Consider the following 18,333-nt stretch of genomic DNA (forward strand, 5'->3'; position numbering starts at 1 on the left):
AGAAAACTATAATTAAAAACATGCTGATCAAACCACTTGAGTGACACAAAAATCGACTAAAGCAGCAACAAGTTGTCTCAATCAGGAGTTTTTCTAATAACAGCTCATTCTTGTATTTCTTTTGTCCTCTTTTCTCTTTTTCCACTGTTGAGTAATGAGTAATTTGGGGACAACGCGGGTTTGGGAATTTTGATGTGCGAAAGCAATTAAAGCAATTAAAGTTTATCTTTAACTTCTATTAATACAGGTACTTTTTCCACATATTACCTGCCTTTGCAGTGTCAAGAAGCAGTGTGCTAAAAGTTGGACCACAAAGCTCCTTTTAAGCCCCCAATAAACACAAAGTCAGGCGTCTCTGAGCCACTTCCAGATTGCGTGTGACCTTCGTGCCCACAGCGGCGGAGGATCTATTTGTTCTCTGCCTGCAAACACTGACCTTCACGCCAGAGCTGCATTTTACCATCATCATTTTGCTTTTACTCTCCAGAACCAGAGATTAAGCAATGAAAACGTGTCTAAACTAATTCGACATCTCTCTTGTTCTACTCATGAGTCACAAAAACATAAAACTGATACTCACAAGATGTAAACAACAGCACGGATGACTCCAGAAGGCGCCGTATCCATCCACCAGTATGTGTTCCCAGCACTGAGGACACGGTGTGAATCGTGCACGCACGCCGGCCGCAGGAGACTCGGGTGCAAATGGCTCAGTGCTGGGTGCGTAGGGACATCAGCACAGAGGCCAACTGTTCTGGACTCGGTCGTGCTCGATGTCAGATTTATGCTTTGTAGATCCACTTTGGAATGTCTTGGCATCCAAATAAAGGTTCCTGCATTTGCACCACAGGTCCGAGATGTTTCATTTGGCAATTTCCCACATTTATCACCGACGCTGCAGCAGAGAAAACAATTATTATTGTTCCAAAATGATGAATTACTGCAAATGTTACGCTGGCGTAAATCCCGCTTATTTGATCTGAGGCGCACTGAGATTTACAGAATTTACAGCAGATGATCCCGCCTGATAGGATTCAAATGTGTGAATAGCTGTTTCCTGCAGCCATTCTGAGCATGCATCTTATCATTATAACCCGCCTGTAGCCCTGGATTCGTGCCTGCTGATTATACATCAGATCGGCAGCATTTGCTTCAACTCAGCCCAACTTGTGTGTTTGTAACTAAACTGTTGCAACGGCTGCTCATAGGCCGCATTTCCTCCAAACACACTCCGAACTTAGTTCAGCGGGGTGGAACTGCTTGTAGGACACGAGGAAGCTGATGTTGCTGCAAAGCCTTTAATTAAATATTCCAGCGGTGCTTCTCGAACCTGTTTTTTCCCTCTCCGGTGAACTGCAGGGAGCAGACGGCTGGAGAGGAGTTTCCTCTGCAGCCGAGCAGCCAATGGAGTCTCTCGCACGCGCTCACATGAGTTTCTCTGGACAGTTTTTAATGACTGATATTGATGTATGGTAATTTCTTGGTCGGATCACATGACACGATTACCTCAAGAATCGATCAAGTTGTATCGCAGGTCTGCCTACGCTTCCGATTTTTTTCTCCCTGGCGGGATCTTTCCACAGGCTCACGCCGCTATAGATGGACAAACTTTAGCAGAGCAGAGCAGCCCAAATCTTTTCCTCTGTAGCAAAAAAGAGGAATAGGGAAGACGAGATATGACGGAGTACGATGATCGCAGCTGCGCGTCAAATATGTATTTACCGAACTGCACTTACTACGTTTCGACGCCGGATTTTACATCCTCGTTTTTGCCACAGAATACTTCGTGTCAGATTAATTTCCCTTACTCTCCCAACATCGCGCAAGTCCAGCCTGTTCGAGAAGTGGCCTTCAGGGATTATGGACTTGATCATCCAAGCAAATGGCACTACAGGGGAAATTACGCGTCTTACTACTCGGCGGACGAGCTCATGCACCGGGACCTTCTCCAGTCCTCCAGCAGCAGGGCGGATGTCATTTTCAAGAACGAGTCCTTGTACAGCCACCGCGGGGGGACCAGCTCGCCGTGCAATTTCTTCACGGGCATCGGCCGGAATGGGGTTCTTCCCCAGGGCTTTGACCAGTTCCTTGACGCGCCGACCTCGGACAAGTCCACCGCAGAGCCGCTGAAACAAAAGACAGAATGCGGCGTGTCCGGAGACACAGGGAGCCACAGGCAGGCTCTGACCAAAGAGGACGAGCACAAGGATGAGGTGATCGGCGGCGTCGAGGAGGACTCATCTTCCAACTGCGGAGACAACAACAACCAGCAGAGTAAGTCCATTGTCCTCAATAGAAGGTGTCCACTTTAGACAATAGAGTGTGTGGACGGCGCTCCGTCCATTTCCCTTTTCGTTCCGGGTTATGTGTTTCTTTATTAGCATGCAAACGCCTTTATATCCTATTAAGATTTATTTTACGGCAGTAAAGGTATTTACAATGGGAAATGGTTAAGTAACCATACTTTAAAGGTAGCCATGTGTCCAACAATAAAACGTCATGGATGGAAGAGTCTCCTATTGACAGGCAATTAAAGAAAGGTTGCAATCAATTTATTCCCGCAACTGATCAGCAGATAAATTAAGTCTTATCAACTGGTGGTTTAATTACGTTATTGTTGTACATAATTGTACAAGAAAATGCAAAGCAAATGGATTATAGTGCTGATTCTTTGCTCGCGCGCGTGTGTGCGTAATGACAAATACAGGGCCAGAGCAAAACGACACTCACACGCACATGAGTTGTCGGTTTTAAACTGCTTCCATAAAGACTATTTTTGTCTTCTTTTGCACAGATCCACCATCCAGGTCCCGGAAGAAGAGGTGTCCCTACTCCAAATACCAGATCCGAGAACTTGAACGAGAGTTTTTCTTCAATGTGTACATTAACAAAGAGAAGCGTCTGCAGCTGTCCAGGATGTTGAATCTGTCCGACCGACAGGTGAAGATCTGGTTTCAGAACAGAAGAATGAAAGAGAAAAAGCTCAACCGTGATCGCCTACAATATTTTACTGGAAATCCTTTATTCTGATCACACACACACACACACACACACACACACACACACACACACACACACACACACACACGTTACATAAAGACTGTTCATGATGACACGCAAAATCCATTTTCTAGAAAAAAGAATAACGAAAAAACCCACTTTTAAGAAGACATTTTACCGATTTCTTCTGTGTTTATTTTATTTTTTTACGTTTTAACGACAAACGATATTACACCAAAGCTCGAGCCATGCTTTGAAAATATTTATATAAAAATATCCTGTTGGCTTTTCTAGTGTCTAGTGTCCATGTGTAAGACGCATGTGTGTAAATCGATGTGGAAAAATATAATGAAATTAGAAAAAACTAACAAAAAAACCCACTTATCACATGAACTTAACCAAGTCCCCCCCCCCCCCCCCCCCCCCAAAAAAAAAAAAGAAAGAAAGAAAGAAAGACGGGTGAAAACGTTCCTCAATGTAAAACTCTGGCACTTGTAGGCGTGTATAGACGTTTTTTATTTCCTTTGCTTTCAAGTATGGGCTGTTTAGTAAACCTTGAACCGTCTAGACAGTACAATAAAACAGCTGTAAACGTCTAAATAGGGGCTATTGGACTTTGTTGCCCCAACCCCCCAAAAGGCCACATGAGAATCTCCTTGTTGCCTGAGTTTCACTACGAGCTAAAAATGTTAGCGGACATTTCTTTGCATTTTCTGTTGTCATCTTGGACCTAAATTTGCCGGTCAGCTGCTAAAATGGAGACGAGAATCCGATTCTTTGGAGGACGGCGACAGGTAAAATTCGAGCTTCTCTGCTTTGTTTGTCTGCTGCCAAAATCATCTTTCATTCTTCAACCCAGTGAGTGTTTATGGACTGGAATTATCCAAGGGCCGGAGCAAATAAATAATCTGATTACTTTTTTAAATCCATTTGATACCTGTGGCTGAGCAGTAATTGCATCTGCAGCAACAATTGTTCCTTGAAAAAGTTATCTCGAGTTAATTTGAAATGTGATGCATATCGTTTATTTCCCAAAAAGGCTATTAAAAATCGAAGTTTCATTTTGCGTATAATTGACTTGTCATCATGTCCCGCAGTGAAACGATCTTACCAACTGTGCAGGGGGGCAGTTCCCACCGCGGCCACAGGAGGGCACACTTGCAGCTTCTGCAAAATCATTCTTCAGCTACGAATTCAAATCGACCCAGCATGCAAATCTTACAGGAACAGTTATTTCTCTACAGGCCCTCTTTGGATTCCAGATTCAATTAGACTGAATAGAATAAAATATAAATATATGTGTTTTAAATAAGTTAAACAGGTCCCAAATTGCCCCTTTGAACATATCCGTGCAACATGTTTTATACTTTGTCAGAAACATAGAGCACAGATAAATTCACATTTATTTTCCTTGAACTCAAAGAAAGAACACAATTTCAAAATTTTGCAGATGCTCATAATTATACTGAAATCCAGGAGTTTGGAGTCGAGAAATACATTTCCACAATCTAGTGCAGCTTAAAGATTTTGTTGACAAAAAATATTTTCAGCATCATCCACAGATTTCTCTGACGAAATTTGATTCATAAAACAAATAAAATTTATTGAAAAATAACTATTACTTTTCATTTACTTTGTCTTTAAAGTGTAATGTATATACACAGATGTGTATTAATATGTTTATCTGATTCGATTTTATGCCCAAACAAAATGTATTATTATTATTATTTTTATTATTATTATTATTATTATTATCATTACGTTACATTTTTTACTCAGTCTAAGTGGTTTATGGTTTAATAATATTTTCCTAATTGTTTGTGCTGTTTGTAAATATTGTGCCTGCATGAACTATTGTGGTATTATTTTTTCTTTAATCCATTCTAATTTAGTTAATGACTCATCGTTATTTAAAACTTGATTACAATACCATTACCATTAATTTTTTACATTTGTCTATTAAAATTCTTCAAAATCAACAAAAATGGTACGGAAAGATCACAAGAATAATCTCCAGCCTCGGATTTTGAATGATTTTTTATTTTGTTGATTCTTCGACTATTCGTACTTCAGCCTTTGCGATTCATCTCCTGAACACGTCATATGAATAATATTTGGTGCCTAAAAACCAAAGATTTAAGTAACTACATTTTGGTGGTCATTTAGCTGTGGCTCTATCTTGAACTACACACTGTGTTGCTTTGTTTTCCAGTCCTCTCACAGTGGTTCCATGTGTCCGCTCATCTCCTCTCCATCATAAGGAAACTCCACAGACCATTTGCAGTTTTACCTTTAATCTGAACTTTCTGTAAACACCTGCGTGAAAAACAAAGAAAAATGTTCTGCAAATAATAAAAGACAATTTTATATTCGATGCAGTGTTTCAGTTTATTTACACCTTCATTATTTACAACAGCACCTTATGGAAAAGGTCAAAAACACACTTCTGCTTTTTATTTATCTTACTTACACATATTACAGTTATAGAGATACGCAAAGGTAAAATAATGCAGGAACGAAGCGCCAAATGAACATTCTTTTGTTTCCCCCACTTAGTTGTAGCATAGACTTGTTTTATTATCATATTTTAAAATACAGGGGAACAGCAGCGTGGCCTCTACATTAGTGAGATGGGAAACACGATCGATGTTAATAAAACAACGATGGATTCAGCAGAGGTGGCTACATGATTTTCAAATAGTCTGCAGTTGTCGCCTCTGCGCCATTGAGGAGCTTTACGCACACGAAAACAATAGTCGCTCTCACCGACAAACGTCCCCCCCACGGACACGTGGCACAAGTGAACGTCTGTCCATCACTCACACATTTTATTTCCTTCTTTGCGTGGGATTATTTTTATACTTATTTTTGTGGCATTCGCCTGTGCTGAAATCACCGGTGTGCGTGCCAATATCAATTCCGCGTCGTAGGTGTCGCTGTTGACCACGTCTGTATCCGCAGTGAGCGCGCATGTGGGAGGGTGGGGAGGGAGGGGCTGCGTCTCAAGGCCATTTTCAAATCTCATTGGTGGGCTTGTCATGTGGTCGGGAGCCATCCTGAGTTACCCGTAGATTGTTTTTCCTAGATATGTCAGCATACAAAGGACATCTCTCTCTCCTCTAACCAACGTAACCCCCCCTCAAAAAATGTCCTTTCCCAGCAGCTCTCCTGCGGCAAACACGTTTCTAGTGGATTCTTTAATCAGTGCGTGCAGGACGGACAGCTTTTACACCGGCAGCAGCATGTACATGCCGCCTGGCTCAGAAATGGGGACTTACGGAATGCAAACCTGTGGACTTCTGCCTGCTTTCAGCAAAAGAGGAGAGGTCAACCACCAAAATGTGGGCATGAATGTTCACTCCTACATACCTCAGATAGACAATTGGACTGATCCGAGCAGACCTTGCAGAATAGAGTCCTCCAATCAGATGTCAAACTACACATTCTCACAGAACATAAAGGAAGAGAGCAACTGCTGCATGTACTCCGATAAAAGAGTGCCGAAAGTCAGCTCCTCAGAGGTCCCCGTATATTCTAACGTTGCTCCTGAATCTTGCCCCGTTGATGGACCCGAAATTCCGGTTCCGGGATATTTCAGACTGAGCCAAACGTACGCGACTGGGAAACATCAAGAACCCTACTGCCATGATCCGCCGGATCAAAGCCCCACGCTGATCCAGCTGACACCGAAACCGCAGCCTGCCCCGGCATCTGCTACTTTTGCAGACGGAGAATCGGAAAAGAACAAGGTCCCGCCAGAACCGGCCACCTCGAGGACACCGATCCAAGTTGAAAGCCCTAAATCCGCCACGGGGGAGAAAATCTGCTCCCCGGAAGCGTCTGCGTCCAGCCCCGAGCTCCTGCAGAAGGAGGGGAAAGGTGGGTCGGCTGCAGAGAAAGCCTTTATCTTCTGTTGCTGCAGTGGAAGACCTCAGCATCATAAAACCAGGAATAAAACACAAACAAGCCTAAAGTCGTAATACTTAATGACAGGCTCAGGTTGCAGTAACAGGCGACCATATGCAGCTGCGCGCTTTACATATTTAAATGTAATAATGGTAACTATTCAAAACAGCAGCAAACTTTAGAACAGGGATTTAGTTAGGATTTTTAATTTAGAAATTTACTTACTATTTCAATTTTCATCTTTGAATCATTGCTGTCTAATGTTTTGTAAGGAAAAATGACTTTAAGAAATACTTAAACTGTCGTGCGCTCGGCTCAGCTAAGACTCGATTTATTCTTTATTCATTGTGTTGTGTGAGTAATAACATCCACAATTACTATAAAAAAAAAATACATACGGACGGTGAGTCATTTTGTGTAAATTCCGAGAGCTAAAACTCTAATTCGGCAGGTCAGACTGAATCAGAACACTGACTATTTCTCTGAATCCTCCAGACTCGAAGAGCGACCAGCCAGCAAACAACTGGTTAACCGCAAAAAGTGGCAGAAAGAAAAGGTGCCCTTACACAAAGCACCAGACCTTGGAGTTGGAGAAGGAATTCCTCTTCAATATGTATCTGACCCGAGAGCGCCGCCTAGAGATCAGCAGGAGCGTCAACCTCACCGACAGACAGGTCAAGATCTGGTTTCAAAACCGCAGGATGAAGCTGAAGAAAATGAGCCGGGAAAACCGCATCCGTGAACTCACCTCAAACCTCACCTTCTCCTGAGCTCGCATGGATCTGTGGTCAGCTCTAGTCCTTCTTTGCCCTCGCTCACTCTCTCATGTACTTTTATTTCATTGAATCCTCTTTTTCAGTTCCAAAGAAGCTGTGACTACACCCCGTTTCCTTTGTGATTTGTCGTTATCTGTTTTTATTTTCTGACAGGGTAGCAATTTAAATTATTGGAGAAATCAAATGTTCTCCTTCCTGCAGTGTGTACAGTCTAATGTTCCAGGGGAAGTGTGTGTGTGTGTGTGTGTGTGTGTGTGTGTGTGTGTGTGTGTGTGTGTGTGTGTGTGTGTGTGTGCGTGTGTGCGTGCGTGTCCGCTCCGTTTGCTCATTAAAGCACATGTCAGTCGTTGTAGCACCGTTTGTTTCTCGGTCATTTGCTAAAAAGGGTGAAAATGATCGAAATAAAAACAATGTTCTTATGTACATCCATCGCATGTTTGTTGCATGTATCTTGCAATAAATTGTTTAAAAATCGATTTTTGTTACTTTTTTAAACTCACCTGAATAAGAAAGTAAAAGAGGGAATTTAAAACTGAGAATTTAATCCCACGCAGACAAGATCCTGTTCTGATCCACACATTTGTTAGTTCAATACTCCAGATATAAACTATTATTAAATTGGATTATCTGAGGTGAAGAGATTCTTTATTTCCCTTCTTTTAAGAGTATTCCATTTAACCCCAAAATAGGAGGCTTAAAATCGATATAACTTTTGTTGATGTGAAAGAAAGTCTGTATTTTAGTTTCAGTAAACATGCAGAATTTTTTGTGTTTTTTCTTTTTTAACTTAACTAATGTGTTAATAATACAGGAAGGGGTTCAAGCAGTAGAAGTAGAAGAAGAAATAAGACATTTCTTTGTATCAAAGGCCTCAATTCCAGCGTAGCACTTCAGATTAACATACTTTATATTTTAAGACCGTTTGGTGATGCCGAAACTTGGTCAAATCTCCATTTACGGTCCTTTCCTCGTTCTCATTTTAATTTCTGCTGAAGGTCTCCGAGCTCTTGTTCAGAGCGCGTTAAACACATTTAAACAGCACCTTTCGTGGAGCAGTGCACAGATGGACGTCGCTTCTCCAACTTTTCTTTTTTCCTTCATTTTATTGACGGCATGTATAATCACACGCACCTCATAAAACGTTTATTGATACATTAAGACATTATTACCCTGCTTCCAATGAATACAATCATTTCCCAACTGGCGTTTCCGGTTTGAGTTTAAAACAACTAAAACCGACCGAGAAAATATGTTTCCTCGTCGAATATTAACAATGGATCTGCGGCATCATGTACGGAAATGGCGACTGATATTTTACAACATGTTATTACATCTATTTTACGAGGACTCTGCAAGTCTATAAAGTACTTTACTGGCATTAAAGGTATCAGCGTTTGAGGAGTTTTACGAAAGATCGAGATATTGCGAATGGGAGGAATAAACGAACTTATTCATTTCTATCCATTGTTGCAACTTCCTCCAGACTAGTAACACAAAAAATAGTTTTCTTTCCCCTGATGGCTACTTTTTATTATTTGTGAGATGAAAAGCTAAATTAAACCTGACGAAACGAGAGAGGGGAGAGAGAGGGAGAAATAGAGAGAGAGAGAGAGAAAGAGGGAGGACTGGATTGATTTACTCCCTGTATTGGTAAATATGAGCACGTGATCTATGTAACCAATCCCTGTAGATGCAGGCCAGCCAAAAAAAAAATACTATGATTGTTCATAGAGGGAAGCTTCCCGTAACAGTGCGACCCTTATTATATGAGTAGGAAGAGATCAAAAATGTCTACCAGTGGCCCTCTCAGTAACTGTTATGTGGACGCTATCATGGGCCAAGACTCGGAGGACGTTTACGGCGCTCGCTACATTCAGGCTCCACACATGGTGACCCCGAGGCCGTCAAGTGTCGGGGACAACGCAGACTTTGCCTCTTGTAATTTTGCACCTAAATCCGCCGTTTTCTCTTCGTCGTGGTCCTCCGTCCACCCGCAGGGGATTTATCATCCGTACGTGCACCACCACCACCACCACCACCAGTCCCATCTCCCCTCCGCAGACGGCAGATATGTGGGCGTCCGCTCCTGGATGGAGCCCATCTCCAACCACGTTTCCTTTGCTGGGCTGCACACCAGCGGACGCTCGTACGGGACAAAACCGGAGGTGTTGCCGCTGAAAGACGCCGAGTGCGACGCGCTGGAGGCAGAGAGCCGGCCGCTGTCCGCGGGCTTCGTGTGCGCGGCGGCAGCTTGTCCGGACAGGGCGAGGAAGGAGCACGGTGCAAGTGAGCTTCCGAGTCACGACGAGCACAAAGAGGAGAAACAACAACAACTTGACCCAAGTGAGTAAAGCCGGTTCTGATTTACAACCTTACAACTGTATGACCAGGGAGTGTAAAACTGCAGCTTTTACTAACCTATAAAAGTGTCTGCTGCTATACCGCAGCTCAGGAAGGGGAATACCCGCCTAACAGAGGCTACCACAGAGGAGCCCAGAGCTTTTAATGTCGCAAGACGCCACATACAGACAGGCTGCTCCTTATTGATGAGATTTGAGAGTTTATGTACATTCTTTCTGTCATATGAAGGTAATTGGGTTCCCCCCTCCCCACCCAACACACACACACACACAGACACACACACATACGCACACTAGTATACATGTGAACACATAAATCCCATTTCTATTTCTCCTCTCTTCCCAGATAACCCAGCAGCAAACTGGATTCACGCGCGCTCGACCAGAAAGAAGAGGTGCCCTTATACAAAATATCAGACTTTAGAGCTGGAGAAGGAGTTCCTCTACAATATGTATCTGACCAGGGATCGGCGCTACGAGGTGGCCCGCATACTCAGTTTGACCGAGAGACAAGTGAAGATCTGGTTCCAGAACAGGAGAATGAAAATGAAGAAACAAAACCGAGAGAGGAGCGGCAAAGAGCACATCTGAACTAACCGCACACAAGTTTCTACCAAAGGAAGCAACCTATTTTTTTGTTATTTTGTAGGAGCCCTTTCTGCCGTTTCTAGTTTTAAAGCATCCGATTTTACATTTCTATATTACTTTGTTGCCAGAATATATACAAAACGCCTTTTCTAATTCTCACTTTTTGCCAGCACGCGCGGGGGCGTCACGGCCGTTTATCAGGAGTGTTCCACATCCCACGCAGAGGAAATACGTGAAATGCTTTTACTGAGAATTTGGATTTATTAAAAAAAAAATCATAAATTTAAGTTTCATAAATTTCAGTTTGCTGTCTGTCAGTGCTGCACCATTATCTTTTCCAACATTTCCATTTGTCAATCTCCAAAGCAAAACTAACGCTTTTCCAGGCACTTTTTTAAATGAGACTTGAGCACAATAATAATAATAATAATAATAATAAATCCTAACTCAGCTTAGTGTCTGATGATTAGAAAATTCAATTCACTTTTTCAACCCTGATTAACGTGGTTGATTTTCACTTTTTCGAGCGGCGTCATTAGTAAACAGAAGAACATTATACCAAAAATAAAGTATTTACAATTAGGTGAGGTGTTGCAGCGGAGTTCCAATTTATTGTCTAACATGTACGCATAATTACTTTAAAGCAGGAAGAGACGCGCTCCAATAAAGCAATAGAAATGGCTAGACGTCTGGTTTAAATGACTTTATGGTGCTGGTCAGTCATTACGCTGCTCCTTGAAAGCCTCCCTTTTCTTGGTCGAATGTGGACACTTTCGTGTCTGCGGGATGGATTGTTTTAAAGGAAGTCACGCAGGTCTGGATGGTCATGTTGCCAATTACACTGGCTACTGATGGGGAAAATCTTAAATTCGACCCATTCTGCTCGCTATCCATGTGTGTTTTTACAGTTAATTGTGTCCTAAGAAACCTCAAAGAAAGCCGTGGCAGAATTATTATCTTTATATCAGTAAATATGTCTCACGTATTGGTTAAATCATGATGTTTACGAGTAGTCTAAGTAAAATCAATGGTTTTGCAGGGATCATTTTCTTTCTGCTCCAGTTGGAAGAAGCAGCGTGTGTGTGCGCTAGGGGGCGATATTGTCCTTTTATGTTCCTATTTTTCCAGTCTTATTGAGACAGTGAAATGTAAACAACTGAGATTATGCGTCGTGCATTTGAGGGGTAATCGATTTCAGATCGGGCTTAATGCAATAAAACGCTGTATATGCATTTTCTGTATACCATCAGGTTGTAATTCTTGACGTCTCAGGACCGTTACAGAGTTTATTTTCATAGTATCCAATATAGGGACCTAATGCGATTTTCCGTTCTTAATCGAAGCGTTCTTTGAAAATGTAATACTGGATTTTTACGGTGCGATCACACAAGACAATTAGTTCATGTTTGCTATTTTTCTACAATAAAACAAAACCAAATAATGGAAACCAAAGGGAAAAAAACTAAAAGTCTAGTTTTAAAGACAAAATAGTATATCCACGTAAAATGATGGAACTATTGTTGTGAATCTAAAATTCAAATTAATGTAGATTATTAGAAATATGACAGTTTGCTTTGTGCCTCTTTTATTTTTGCTGAAACCTTACATCCAGAGTTCATTTCAAACATTACGAGTCACAAATATATTTCCAACTTATAATGATTCATTCTTTGTATTAAAAAGATAAAATTGTACAAAGGTCAAGAGTAAATTGCGACCCAAAAACCGTTTTTTGTCTCTAGTAAAAGGTGAGTTTTCCTGTTCTAATAGAATGACAGAAGGCCCACGGGGTTTTAACACCACAATTAAAGGTAATGTAGAATTCTCGTTGCTGGTTGTTTAAACTATCAGAACACTTCTAATCTACGGAAATTCAGAGTTTAATATTCAGAATCACGTTGAATATATTTTCAAAAATCTAAACTGATCAATTTCGCCTTGATTCAGACATAAGATTGAAAAATAAGCTTATGCCATTGGGGATAAAATACACCTCTTTGACTGATTACACACACTTTTATTGGACCGAACGTTTCCTTTGACAAATATAACAAAGTATTTAGGTAAAGGAATTCATGTCATTGGGTCAGTTTGTATGTAACTTGAGTCCAGAGTCATGTGTCTTCTGTTACACGCATCTGTAGTCTCAAAATATTAAAATCACTCTCTCTTTCTATTTATTTATCTCTATCTGTTTGTGTGTGTGTGTGTGTGTGTGTGTGTGTGTGTGTGTGTGTGTGTGTGTGTGTGTTCGTGTGTAAAACCATATTTCAATTAGGACTTTCGTCAGGCCTAATCCAGCCCTCAGATCCTTCCTTGTGAATCTGTAACGCTTGTCCACATTTCCAGTTTCACAAACCGTCAACACACGTCACCGTCTATGATGCAATTTGTCAAGGGGAGCCGAGACGACGTCAAGCGTGACGTTTCATCTGGAAGAACTGAGGCTTTGTGTGTCAGACGCTGTTCGGTCAGCTAATGTGTTTTCTATTTTTTACACGCGATTACGTGAACGTGTTCTGAATGAAATCATTGAAATGAAGTCTGCTAAAATGATGAGCGTAAGGCAACATTCACATGCTTCATTTACAGGTTTTGCTTTTGATGGGTTGGAATGCATGGGTTGGATTCTTTGACTGAAATCAAAGTATCTAAGTAGAGAACTAAGAAGTGAAAACAAAAAGCAGCACAATGATATAGATACAGAACTAAACATACCGATGGAAATCCCTGTAGTCTGTCTGCAGGCGGAAATTACATCAGGTTCAGCGAGACGAAATTCAACCCTGGTCATGTTGGATGCATGCCAGAGACAGTATACTCCACTGTATAGTCAAAGTTTGTGTGTGCGTCTGTGTGTCTGTGTCTGTGTGTGTGTGTGTGTGTGTGTGTGGGGGGGGGGGGGGTATGAACTTGTACGTATATGAACTTGTTAGTCGCGTAAAATTGTAATGATTAAGAGAATCCACCTTATTTATTGGCTGCCACCTTATTTGTTCAACCACAATTCGTCAGTTTATGAAGTATTGAAAGTGTCTCTATCTCGCTGCAGAGCCACGTGCAGGCCTTTAGAGTCTGTCTCAAGGTGCAGTAGTGAGAAACGGGCACTCTTTCATTCTCTTCTCCTCTACTGTGTCAGCACTTTCAACATTGAACAGAATGAATACAAATGAAAACGGGCTTCGTCCCGAAACAACAAAGATTTTTCAATGGCACATTTTATATATATCCTTTAAGTCTTTTTAAATTATATTCTCAAAAACAACAACAATTATTTTCCCCTTTCATTCGACGCCAAATTGAAATCAGTTTATGGCTTATATGCGCTTCAAATTTTAAAGAAAACGGTCCAATCTCTTAAACATTTTTGCGATAGAGAGAACAGGAGAGGAAACAGCCTCTTGTTTTTCTCCTCATGACATGGAGAGGGTTGTTATCATGCGCAGAGAATTGCTGCAGTCCAAATTCTTTTTTTCTTTTTTCTTTTTTTGTGTGGGGGTAAAATTTACAACTTAGTAATAAACCTTTTTTATGTGCCTCCATCGCCTGTCATTGGATGCCACTGGTCATGTGTGAGAGGGAAGCGTCTTCATGGCTCTTTTCCTGATTTCCCAGGCGACTTTTCTCCCGCCGCACTCTCTGTCCATGGCGTTCAAACCGTTGCGCCACCGTCAGCGTTTCTAAATTGGTCTCCGTCTCGTCACCAGCGCGTATTTTGCCACGAATTCTCCGGGATGTCACGTTTGCACGCGTCGGTTCTCTTCAGCTGTGTTAAAAACATGTCCCTCAGAGGTAACCCTGCGAGGAAAATCATGGATTACCTCACCTTTGAAGGTAAGCTTCCATGCGTTTGGGCAGTTTATTCATCACTGCGGGTCTTCCGGTGCAGTTTGACAGCTCCTTCATTAGTCACGTAAATTAGCAGCAGGATGATGACTGTCGGGTAACTTCACGTGTTGCTGAATGTTTTCCAACAGAAACTCTTGTTTTAGATCTATTTGGCGCACAGAAAAATGTGCATGTAATCAACAGAATCCTGTTGAGAATTGGCCTTGAATGTGTTGCGCTATAGCTTATATTAAATAAAAACAAAGGAATTCAGAAAGAATCCACCTCATTATTAAAGCGTGCATTGTCCCTTTTTTCAAGCATATCCCTTATAACATTACACTGTCGGCACCTGCAGTAATTTCGCTGTTAATGAAACAAAAAGAGGCGTGTATTAAAATAATCAAACAAATTTCGTTCTGCTGATAAAATAGGTTATCACATGCCTTATGTGGCGCCAAATAATGTTTGTTTAAGTAACAGAAATAGTGATTTACTCTGCCAAAGGTGGAACCACAGTATTTACACCATATTGCTTGTTAAACTCTAGCCAACACATAACAAATCTGTATGACTATATTGCAAATTTGGTGGAGAAGCTCCGTTTTTATAGCTGCTTTCAGCTGCCTGAGATGGGGCCAACTGAACAAAGACAGTATTTCACTGTGGCCTGACAGGCAGCTGCGAAGGTATTTACAGCCTTACTGCAATGCGGCAAAATGGACCCTGAGAGACAGAGGCCAAAACAGAGGCCTGCATGGGAAAATCAGCAAGGTCTGACGTGGCGTGGGATAACCTGAGGTTGTTTTTTTCAATTCATAGTTTTTTAATTTGGCATATTTTTTAGATCTTTAGAGGCTACATAAGATCTGCAAAACAAACCACCTCCTTACACATATTTTCAAAAATAGATATATTTTCCCTCATTAAAGACCATTTCAAATTTTGTATTTGAAAGCGACGTTTGACATTCATGCAGCCATTTGAACCGAACTGTTTGAACATTTCCATCCATCTCCAAGCGTGGATTTGATTAAACATGACTTTGTTCAGATATTGATTACTTGTTTTATTTTTTTTTCTCTGTGAAGAAATATGATGGTATTGAAGCAACCAGCAGACGGCGGTGTTGCCCAACACTCAGCCTCTCTGTTCCATGCGTTATCTGTGACGGCGGGGTTTCACCGCACCTCGATTGGCCGAGACCCTTCGTCACGTGGTCCGGGTAGCTTTTGAATTGACCTTGAAGGAGTGTAAATATAGGAGGTGTTTACTTGTTTCTGTTGAGGTTTTTTTTTAAAAAAAAAAATTATTACTCAACCAAGTGGATCACTGGCATTAACATTTTTCCGGCAATGATCATTTTGTAATGTTTGCGCCATGATTCAGCTGGATGGTTGAATGCTTATAATGGTTGAATGCTTATAATGGTTGAATGTTTATAATGGTTGAATGCTTATAATGGTTGAATGATTATATTTTCAACTTGATGGTTCTCAGGGGAAAAACTTTCAGGAGTTACTTATTTTTTTAAATTTGACAATCCTCTGAACATTCTTCATACCTGCCCCAGAGAGACACCATCTGCAGTCACCACGTGAGGGAAGGGGCGGGGCTAAAGTGCTGTCCGCCCCGGGATTGGCCAGGATGAATGAATGACACCAGTCTTATTTTGTCAGGTTCACAGGGAAGGAATTCAACTCCAACAAACTTCACAAGTTATATTTATCATGTTTGAATTTCCTGTGAACATTTTAGGGTAAAATCGCGAGAGAAAAAAGTTTGAGCGTATCATTTATGGCTGGTAACGTAGGCACATAAAGAAAAAGCAGAGCTGAAATTAACTGTTACTATTCAATCACAGAGCTCCCGACTAGTTTTTAGAGGATATGAACCTGCCTGAAAACTCACAGCTTACTCATCTTCAGTCCCTCTCCACACGTGAACATCAGTGTAATCGGCGTTATTGAGTAAATGCAACTTTGCGGATTATTTATGAGCTTCCGCGGTGTTGTGAGTGGCTGCGAGGAAACACGTGACGCCATTAAAGTTTGTTTTATGGCCCGGGAGTTGACAAGCCCAAAAAATAATTCTCATTGTGTATTAGTAAGAGCGTCCAGATGGGTTGGAATGGAGTTGGAATTGGCAGAGAGCTGGACGAGCGTGGACGCGTTTGCTTCAACGTGCGCCATGTGTTGCGGTCCCTGCGGTAAGCCTTGTTTTATCATTATGCTCGTGGTCTGGGCGTGTGATGTCACACACCTAATGCACCGTCTATACTGTTTCCTGCCTCTAAACGCCGCCACAGTGTTCAGGACAAACAGAGATGGTTGCATGATGCGCCGCTGCGCGCAGGCAATGTTTAATTTGGCTGCTCGATCTTTGGGTTGAGTGGGATTTATTTCTGTGCATTTGTTTTAAGTTGCTGCTGTTACCGAGTTTGGGGTATTTTTTTTATTTACTGTGATAGGGAAGGCATTTTAGCAGCTCATTTCGATGAAATATCAATTTCAACTTGCGTGTGGAGGTTGTGTGGGTGTCTCATTTATCATGTAGCTAGTGCACCGAGTGGAGCTTCTGTTAGACTCAATATGGGATTTATTGAAAGATTGAGGAGTTTTACTCTTTTTGGTTATTGTTGTGTTACGTAGTATTTCAATGCTTTCTTGACTGGGTTAACATGCTTTAAATCTTCCCTAATTTATAATTTACATCGTTACAAACCAAGTCTTTAATTCGTTTTTAAAATATTATGGACTTTAAAATATTTCTTTCGTCACCATTTCTTACATTCGATCATGTTAAGATGTATGAAATACGTCTGTGTTTGTTGTATTTGTCTAAATGGTTTTACTTGTGTTTTTCCACGCATAAACGCGTGACTGTGATTTTAAAACATCGCCTTGCTGAAGTGTCTGGCCTTTGGTTCAACGCAAGCTGCCAGGAACCGCTGACTTTATCATTCTTTTGTTGAGAATCTGGGCTTTGACCCGTCTGAAGGACGAGCAGGAGAAGGTGAAAGACAGGTCAGGCTGTCTAGCAAATATGGAAAAGCGTCCCACAATTGCAACCAAAGATAAAGACGCCATCGTTTCAGAATCAACCCATGATTAAAATAAAACTGCTACACTTTGCTCCCTGTATATTTTGCATATAAAACACGGTTTGCTTCACAGTTTAATGTGGTTGCCTCTTTTATCCTAAATTTCAACTTGAAAATACACATGGAGGCCAAGTCTCAAGGCCTGTGTTCAGAAAACGACTTCATAACTTCATAACATCTAATAAATTATTAAAATTATTACAAATTATTAAAACACTTTAATCACTTTATTTCAGTCCTCTGTATAAAACTGTATAAAATTTTAATATACATATTCTTTCTTCTCTGGCATCTCCTGACTCTAAATATGTTAACATAAATTCTCTTCACATATTGATTTCTGCTTTAACATTCAAAAACAAACAAAAGAGAGAAAAAAACAACACATACACTGACTTGGAGGGGGGATTGATTTAAAGTAAATTGTTTTGAGGCAGCTGCCTCAGTTGATGGCTCCGAAAAAAGTTTTTTTTATCCCTTTGAATTGTTGCAATGGTTGTAAATGACACAGTTTGACCTTGGTGGCCTCTGTTTCTCTGTTACCTATAGTTCTGTTACCTATAGTTCTGTTACCTATAGTTCTTTCAACAAATGTATAACTCTGACTGTCAGGTTGCAACTTGCAACACATGCTCATATTTTTGCATGTGACCATGTGATAAAGATCACCCAGTACGCTCCAGAAAATCCTCAACTGACCCCTATTTTTCGTTGGGTCAGTGGCTGTTGGAACAGACAGGCGTGCTCTGCAGATGAAACCTCGTGATTTACA

The 18,333-nt window shown here is 41.2% G+C and overlaps 3 protein-coding genes and 1 long non-coding RNA gene across 4 annotated transcripts; all 4 read left to right on the forward strand.

Annotated features, from left to right (window-relative positions):
- The first annotated feature begins 1,405 nt into the window (after positions 1 to 1,405).
- Positions 1,406 to 3,296, forward strand: hoxd11a (homeobox D11a). Its single transcript, XM_057039569.1, is given in 3 exon segments — positions 1,406 to 1,552; positions 1,554 to 2,274; positions 2,795 to 3,296. Coding segments are annotated over 3 exon segments (1,044 nt in total). The 5' UTR covers positions 1,406 to 1,465; the 3' UTR covers positions 3,031 to 3,296.
- A 2,638-nt stretch (positions 3,297 to 5,934) lies between these two features.
- Positions 5,935 to 8,158, forward strand: hoxd10a (homeobox D10a). Its single transcript, XM_057038465.1, has 2 exons — positions 5,935 to 6,879; positions 7,402 to 8,158. The coding sequence occupies exons 1-2, from the start codon at positions 6,147 to 6,149 to the stop codon at positions 7,674 to 7,676; spliced, it is 1,008 nt and encodes a 335-aa protein (XP_056894445.1). The 5' UTR covers positions 5,935 to 6,146; the 3' UTR covers positions 7,677 to 8,158.
- Positions 8,159 to 9,420: 1,262 nt separating this feature from the next.
- hoxd9a (homeobox D9a) lies at positions 9,421 to 11,862 on the forward strand. The gene is made up of 2 exons (XM_057052802.1): positions 9,421 to 10,025; positions 10,389 to 11,862. The coding sequence occupies exons 1-2, from the start codon at positions 9,449 to 9,451 to the stop codon at positions 10,631 to 10,633; spliced, it is 822 nt and encodes a 273-aa protein (XP_056908782.1). The 5' UTR covers positions 9,421 to 9,448; the 3' UTR covers positions 10,634 to 11,862.
- A 4,189-nt stretch (positions 11,863 to 16,051) lies between these two features.
- LOC130533316 (uncharacterized) lies at positions 16,052 to 17,587 on the forward strand. Its single transcript, XR_008952537.1, has 2 exons — positions 16,052 to 16,667; positions 17,371 to 17,587. It is a non-coding gene; the product is annotated as an uncharacterized LOC130533316 (long non-coding RNA).
- Positions 17,588 to 18,333: the final 746 nt, after the last annotated feature.

Source organism: Takifugu flavidus, chromosome 1 (assembly GCF_003711565.1).
Source record: "Takifugu flavidus isolate HTHZ2018 chromosome 1, ASM371156v2, whole genome shotgun sequence".
Classification (NCBI taxonomy): Eukaryota; Metazoa; Chordata; class Actinopteri; order Tetraodontiformes; family Tetraodontidae; genus Takifugu; species Takifugu flavidus.